This window comes from Vicia villosa, unplaced genomic scaffold (assembly GCF_029867415.1).
Source record: "Vicia villosa cultivar HV-30 ecotype Madison, WI unplaced genomic scaffold, Vvil1.0 ctg.004845F_1_1, whole genome shotgun sequence".
NCBI lineage: Eukaryota > Viridiplantae > Streptophyta > Magnoliopsida > Fabales > Fabaceae > Vicia > Vicia villosa.
The window spans coordinates 91,416-99,420 of NW_026706523.1; the positions used below are offsets into that span (position 1 = coordinate 91,416).

At 38.6% G+C, this 8,005-nt stretch overlaps 1 protein-coding gene across 1 annotated transcript; it reads left to right on the forward strand.

The window, feature by feature from the left end:
* The first annotated feature begins 5,271 nt into the window (after positions 1 to 5,271).
* Positions 5,272 to 7,297, forward strand: LOC131642341 (uncharacterized). Its single transcript, XM_058912602.1, has 5 exons — positions 5,272 to 5,419; positions 5,814 to 5,929; positions 6,000 to 6,125; positions 6,248 to 6,490; positions 6,611 to 7,297. Exons 1-5 carry the CDS (start codon positions 5,272 to 5,274, stop codon positions 7,295 to 7,297), a joined length of 1,320 nt encoding a protein of 439 aa, XP_058768585.1.
* The last annotated feature ends 708 nt before the right edge of the window (positions 7,298 to 8,005 follow it).

The following is an 8,005-nucleotide window of genomic DNA, read 5'->3' on the forward strand; positions in this document are numbered from 1 at the left end:
AGTCGGAACCAAAGCCGGACATCTCGCTACTTTCTAATAGGCCAAAGTCAAGCTCAACTAGGGTTCTAGGGGAAAATTAGTGCTTAATGACACCACGCAGCAGCCAAGTGTTTCCTCAAGTCGGATCCCAAGGAACACCAGGACAAACCAATGTGTCACACTAACGATGGCCACCATATCAACCACATCAGTATACGCTGTGCAGTCTCCTTGGTCTCATGCCATTTACCTAAGGTACTCAGATCTGGGTTAGGATCTTTCACACAAGTAAACCCAAACAGGCCCACAAATATAAAGCAAACAAACATTTAAAGTGAATCCTAAACTTTAAGGTAACCCCTCTTTTTAATCGAAAGTATCCCCAGCAGAGTCGCTAGTTCTGTAATACGGTAGGAGAACTGACTTTTTTAGAAATGTTGCGGATAGCAAGAGTCGCCACCGACTTTTATTTTATCCAATTTGGAAAGGCAAAAAGAACAGGAAAGACCTTTGAAAGATTTTGAGTTCGGGGGGTAGATTATACAAAGGGAAGGTGTAAGCACCCTTTGTATCCATGGTTATCCATGGGCTCTTAATTGCTTAGCTCACTTGTTTGTTTGAAATGTTTGAAAAGAGTGTCGTGTGTGAATAGTAAAAACTTTGAAGAATAAGTTTAGCTTGTAAATAAGCGTAGTATTTTTGAATTTTATTTTGAAAAAGAGTGGGAAAAAGATTTGATTTTGATTTGAATGGAGCAAGAAATTAAGAACTACCTACCCTGAGATCGTCTTTTTGTTCTTTAAGTCTTTCGGTTGAAAGGGTCTATCCATACCATGAGAGGGCAGGAAGTCTTTCAATTGGATGTTGAAGGGTCATCGAGAATTATTGTTCGCCACAAAACCGTCCCTACCATAAAGAGGGCAGGTAGTTTAAGGGAAGGATATAATAGTCATTTAATATTTTTAGGCGTCATGCTAGGATACCTTAGCAATTGGGACGATCATCATGTTTCCGAGGCGACATCGAGGGACTAGATGATTTTTAATCTCTTTAGGCAACCTTGCTTTAGGTATCCTCGGAATCGAGAGACTTGACTATTTAGTACAATGAGAGACAATAGGCAACAGATAAATAAGGCAACAAGGCAACGAGAGGGATTACCCTAAAGGTGTGTGGGTGCAACAATCACGTGATTCAATTCAAATAATTATCTTTTAATTAATGAGGCTAATTTATTTTCGAGGTTTGCTCTCCCTAAGATTACTAACCACGCAGTTTAAAATTGCAGAAATTAAAGTGCGGAAAATAAAACCTACGCTACTACAACAAACACCTGCGGGGATGGGGGAAATTAAAAAAGGAAATTAAGAGGGAACAATAATTAGTTTTAAACATCTTTGGATGTCTTGATCTTCCTCGAACCCTCGATTGACTCTGAATATTAAAAGGAAAATAATAGGGGTGAGTGCATTACAAATTCATTGGCGATTGGAACAAACCCTATTTTAATCAAAAAGGCAAAAATGAAAATTAAAATGATATTTAAACAAAAGAGAGTTAGAAACTCAGCTTTTTGATCTGAACGCGTGTGGCTGAAGGATTTTGGCTACTCCTGAAAATTAGCCACGAAGAAGAAAAGTGTTAGTGCAATAAAGATCTCAACAATTATAATGTAACATATCAAAAATTAAAATTGTAACAATTTAGGCAAACCAATGAACAGACAAAACCTACCAATAAACCTAAGGCTATTAGGGTTTATAAATGAATCGAGGTTAACAAACCTAAAAAATTAATTGACTAAACGTATATACAAAAATAATAATATTTATGATTAGAAACAATTATTTTTAATGTTATGAGAAAAATCGAGTTTTCGATTAAATAAATAAATTAAAAAAAGTCATGAAAGGTATTATTTAATGAATAAAATAATTTAAATAAAATAATTTCAATAAAAAATATAAGAGAGGAAAGAAAATAAATAAAAAGGATTAATTTAATTGAAATAAAAAAGGATTGGAAAACCTTAGCTCTGATCAGGTGCGGGAGATCTCTGAGGATTCATGGCCGGCTTGCGATTCCAAAGGCGTTGGATCTGACTCGGTAGAGATCTGATGGTTGCGTGTTTGGAGGCGCATGGTAGGTATGTAAGAATGAAACACACAGGATCTGTAATCAAATATTATGTAAAAAAAATAATGCAGCTCTGGGGGATCGAACCCCACCCCTTTCACTCATAAATCCATCACTCTTGCCATGTGAGCCAATTATGTTAGTCGTTAATAACATACCAGGAAATAAATATATACAAAAACTAACTATTAATGGCAAAAGTCAAAGACAACTCATACTGGGCCCCATCTATGCACGCCTGGCCAATCACCATCAGAGAGAAGGTGTGGACAGATTGACCCACCAGTCACATGTTTGCACGCGTGGAGAGAGGAAGCAAGTCCATTGACCTGCCAGTAGTATGGCGCCACGCGGGTTGGTCCCCGAATCCAACTACTTTGACGCTGCCGGAACAGTACGTCGGTGTTCTTCCCCGGCAAGGGGGTCTTCACAGCCTGCGAAAACGAACATAACAAAAACAAAAAATAGCCCAGATCCCCTAAATCGCATGCTGCGAGTTCGATGGGCATGTTAGTTTTTCATGAAATGGCCTGTACACTGAGATATAAACAGTCACAAAACTTATGCCCCAACAATGGTGTTTTCTAATTCCTACGTGCAAACTCACACGTAAAGCTTCAAAGCTGTTCTAAACCAGCACACAAATGAGTCTGGGCAATTATAATGAGTTAAATCGAGCATGAAAGAAAGATTGAGTCCAGAGAAGTTTAACAAACCGGAGTGAGTGAGTTGATGCGTTCTGGGATTGCTTGAGCTTTAAAAACGATTAGGATCAGTCCTTGGGATCTTCAGGAAGATGGATTGATGCTCGAAATTGCTTGAGGAAGGCTGTAGTTTGAAACTCGATGGTGCACCTGTTTACTCAGAAAATGGTAAACAAGCGCTAGTTTCCTTTTTAAAGGTTACTTTTGTGGAATCAACTAGAATATTCCAGGACTAATTGCTTTAATTTGTTTATTACGTGTATCTGGTTTGTATTAAATGCAACAGTGACTTTAAAGTAAAAGTAGACACTGAAATTAAAAGCTTTAAAGTAAACAAAAGCAATAAAAGAGCAGTAAATGTGCACTGAAAATGAAATATAACGTAAAATGATTGCATAAATTAAACTGGTACGCATACATACATTCCAAAGTTGCACTCATCACTCATTATTGCACAGAGATTTGAGTTTACTTGTGTTTTTGTAGAAAATGCGGACCTAAAACTGTTCCTATGGAACTTTCTTAAATAGTAAAAATAAAATAACTACTACTAACGGTCGACTGATTATCAGTCAACACGTGTCTTCGACATGCAAGATCTTCAACTGTGAGACTTCCACGCGTCCTGTGAAAAACTGCCAGAAAACTGCTTGAAACTGCCTCTTAACTTCTGATGCCTTCCGACTTCAGGGCTATACTTAAACAAAACGTCTAAGTTTTTTCTGTTTGTTCTAGTCGAACATGCATATTGACTAATTCTAGTCGAACTTTGGCAATGATGATTTATAGATAGTCGAACGTCAGTTTTGACTAAACAAGACCTTTTCGTCAGACTTTTCTCTTTAGATTCTTTAATAATCTCACCTGTTTTAGGGATTATTTACCATTATTTAATAAGTCGAAATCCTAGGGTAACAAATTGCCCCCCAAGCGACTTCTTTCGACTGACTTCAGGAAAGAGAAAAATGGTGTTTCAGTCCTTTCTTAGGTTTCGACTTTTGTTCTCTTCTGACGCCATGATTACTTTGCACATCCCTAGGCACTAATTATTACCTAAATCTTAGGTAGTGGGCTATAACTGCTCTCCACTTTCTAAAAAACCAGTTTCCAAAGCGTTTCTTTGACATGACCTTTGATTTCAACAACTTCTTTTTGCACGATTTCTGCTGACGTCACTACCAGCTTATATATATGTGCAGGTTCCTTCTCCTTTTTCTTTCTTTCTTCTCGTTTCCTTCTCTTCTCAAACATTTCAGAAAGAAACACTCTTCTTCTCTAACCATTAACCATTTTCTTCTTCTCCTTCCATACACAACAATGGCTGCTGCAACCACCAACACTACCGTTTACGCTACAGGTGCTAACCCTTTAGGGTTTATTATGTCTCGTGAAGAAGAAGAACAAGGGTTGGATTTTGTTCCTCAACCCAACCTCACAGAAGCCAAAGCCATTATTTGGAAAAACCAGATGTTAATCCATTTTCAAATTACTAATAAATTAATGGCTTTCTCAGGGCCATTACCTGATCATCGTTATCATCCAGAACAAACCACTGGTTTCTTTCCTTGCTTCCAAACCACCATGCCTGTAGCTTTCGACAAACCACTTCCCTTCGGCTTGAAGTTTATGGACCCTTCACTTAGGGTGTTTCGTTCGACTCCAGATCCTGGAAACAAAGAGTATTTGGCTTGGCTTAACAATGTTCAAGCGAAAAAACAACTAAGATGGGAGGAATTGGGCATCTTCGACGCCATACAACTATCCAGAACTGGTCATAGGGTTTGTCCTCCAATGTTACTTGCTTCGATATTTTTCTAGGAAGGTTCGACTAACACCTTCCACCTTCCTTGTGGAATGATGACTCCCACTCTCTTCGACGTGGCTGCCATCACGGGGTTTTCGCCATTGGGTGAGATCTTCGACCCAACTCTTCCCACAGAAATGAATTTCAACTTCACCAACGCTACCATCACCAAGTATATGCAAGATCATTATGACAAGTCAACATAAGAAGTCTCTGACGAAGAGCATGTTGCCTTCCTCACCTACTGGCTCTCATACTATCTGTTTTGTCCAGGATCAGTTCAGATTGCTAAAGCTTACATACCTTTGGCTATTCAGATTCATGAAGGTCGAAAGGTCTCTTTAGGTAAGCTTCTCCTTGCTTATCTTTACCATACTTTAGGCATAGCATCTTTAAGGATCAAACGCCTACACGAAACTCCAAAACAACTCTCTGTCGGGACCTTATTGGCTCTTGCAACACTGGTTGAATGCCACCTTCGAGTCACAGATTGGCTATACTGTCTCTCGATCTGTTCTAGAGGTCATGTACGACAGGAGAGTCGAAGGTGTCAAGCTTGCTTTCCAAGCCCCTCAAGATGAATCCAACAGACCCAACCTCATTAAGTATGTGAAGGTATTTTCTTAATGCAAAACATTCATTGCTTCAATGGCTCCTTTCTCCAACAGATGTTTTGGGCCGACTTGGTTTAAAGTTGTTTTCCTTGGGAACACTCCAACCCTTCGAGCTCAACTAAATGCTATTTGGGCTGCTTTTCTGACCCCAACACTTCTCTCTCATCGTATTGTGTCGACAGGCAAGTGCTATGGGTTTGTAAGTTATCAACCAAATTTGGTCTCTCGACAATTTAGTTTGAGCCAGATGCTGCCCAAAAGCCTATATTCTCATGACAATGACATTTGCTACTCTGGTGGATCGTTTACATCTCGTCAACACCTTGAGTGTTTAAAGTTTCATAACAAACAATCTTTGGAACACCCAACTTTCACCTTTCAAAACTCCTAATTTACAACTAAAGAATTCAGTGAGTGGTGGTCTGAATACTACCAACTATTTGATGGAGATTCTTTTATCAAGAAACGGAATATTGCGTTCGACAAGTTGGAGGACCAACTTACCATAAGTAAGTATTTTATATCTGCTTTCGTTTTCTTTTATTACCAACAACAATATTCTAATATCAATTTTAGATCTTTCAGGGCCTGATCATACCAATCAAATCGAAGCTCCTGCTCCTAAGCCAAGTCGAAAGCGCCCTAGTACGTCAAACAACACCACCACCAAGAAAAACAAAACTGTTAGAAAGGTACTTAACTTGATCTTTAGTCTTATCAAATCTACCTTAACCTTCGTTAATTGTTACTTTTCCTTTTCAGTTGGTAGTTCCTACTGAATCAGACGAAACTACGTCTCCACCGAATCAAGAAAGTGAGATTTTTTCACGACCCCCGCTTCCGACTCCACCAAAGAGACAGAAAGTTGTAAAGAACATTCCCAAAGTGGTTGTCAAACCTCAAACAGCTCCAACAATCTCTTCGTCTCAAATTCTTCCTGAGGAAACTTAACATTTTTTTCCAATATATCTCTTTCAATATCTCTGTTTTCTAACATTTTTTTTGAATAGAATTCACCAACTGTCGACCACACTCAGGAGAAAGTTGTCGAGGTTGCTGAAAAAATTGCTGAAGCTACTCCTGACTCCAACCTTTTTAGCCCTCAAAGGACTGACGCTTTTGGAAGCAACAATGATTCGGCTAACACTCCAGGTCGAAGTCGAACAGATCTCCAAGACAAACCCATCATCAATCAAACACCTGCTACAAAAAATGTTGAAGCTGTTGATGTCCCTCGACCAGAACACAATGCAGTTTCTCAGTCCAGACAACATCCTATTGCTGACGATACTAACTCCAACAGTTCTCTTAGTCAGGAGGAAATTCTGGACTTGAAGAAGACTAATCCTTTAGAATCTCTCTTTCGACTTCAGAAGCTGCGACCAAATTCTTTTGAGATTCCTGCTCAATTGACCAATCCTGATGCTAAGATTGATGCTTCTCTTGTCGAAGCTATATGCCAGCTAAAAGCCCATCTGAACGAACCTGAGTTTCTCGCTGTTCTTGAGAGTTCTGAACATCTTGGTGGAGAAATTCGTAAGATCCTAGACTTACTAATTAAAGCTTCTCTTCCAGCAGTTGTTGTTCAATTCTTCTTTGATTTTGAGGCGTACTTTGACCAGCTCTGGAGGGACCTTATGATGAAGAAGAACATCACTCGTCAAGCAAAGAACAAAGAGCGTGAAATGGAGAGGGAATGGGATGCCAGTGCAGCTTCAACCAAAAAGGTTGAAGAATTTCAGGAGAAAACCTTAAAGTTTTCTGATAAGAAGGGAGAGATCGACAACAAGATTGTTGACTGCAAGGCTCAAATTGATGATCTTAACCAGAAGATTCAAGATCTTGAACAAGAGAAAATCAATTTGGCTAAAACTGAAGAAATCCCTTCGCCTGAAATTATTAACCAAGAAGTCTTGAAAGGACTTGGTCATGGTGAAAATGCCCTCAAGTTGGAAAGCAGCATTCGACAACTTAGACAAAATTTGTCTCGACTTGATTCTAAGATTGACTTTGAGTCGGCCAAGTTAGCCTATTTTAGGAACAACTTTCCAACTTTGTAATTTTGTTTTCGACTAGCTGGTTATATTTAGTAATGATTGTCAACGCACTTTATAAGGAACTCTTTGTAATGATTGGCCAAGTTTTGGCCATTTAATATAATCTCTTAGTTTTTATTCTCTTATGCGAATTTCTTGAAGTATAGGTTTATATTTTTTCAAATATTTACCATTTATCCTCAAGATTCGACCATCTGAATTTAGTTCTTCAATTTCATATGCATTGTTTGAAAACACTTGCAAAATTTTGAACGGTCCTTCCCAACTTGGGGACCATTTACCCAATAACTTATTCCTTTGATCCATGGGTAAAATAACTTTCCATACATAATCACCTACCATGAATGTTTTTTCTTTGACTTTCTAGTTGTAAGCTTTCGCCACTTTTTCTTTTTGTCTTATTAACCTATCCGATGCTATTAGTCGTTCTTCGTCTAATTCCACTAATTCGTCTAACATTATACTCCAGTATTCGTCAGACGAAAGACTGTTTTGTCGTTGAATTCTAGCCGACTGTAGATGAATTTCTGCAGGCAACACAGCATCATGCCCAAAAGTCAAACGAGATGGGGTAGTATTTATTGCTTCCTTTGGTGACGTTCGACAGGCCCAAAGGATTTTGTCGAGCGTTTGATGCCAATTTCTTGGCTTTCTCCACACATGCTTTTTTATCAAATTTATAATAACTTTATTAGCAACTTCGACTTGACC

What these genes read in the sequence shown, in the direction of transcription:
- LOC131642341 (XM_058912602.1), top strand. Translation starts at nt 5,272, where the DNA reads ATGGCTCCTTTCTCCAACAGATGTTTTGGGCCGACTTGGTTTAAAGTT. An exon ending in TCATCGTATTGTGTCGACAG is followed by an intron (nt 5,420 to 5,813) that starts GCAAGTGCTATG and finishes TATCAATTTTAG; the next exon opens with ATCTTTCAGGGCCTGATCAT. An exon ending in CTCGACCAGAACACAATGCA is followed by an intron (nt 6,491 to 6,610) that starts GTTTCTCAGTCC and finishes TTTCGACTTCAG; the next exon opens with AAGCTGCGACCAAATTCTTT.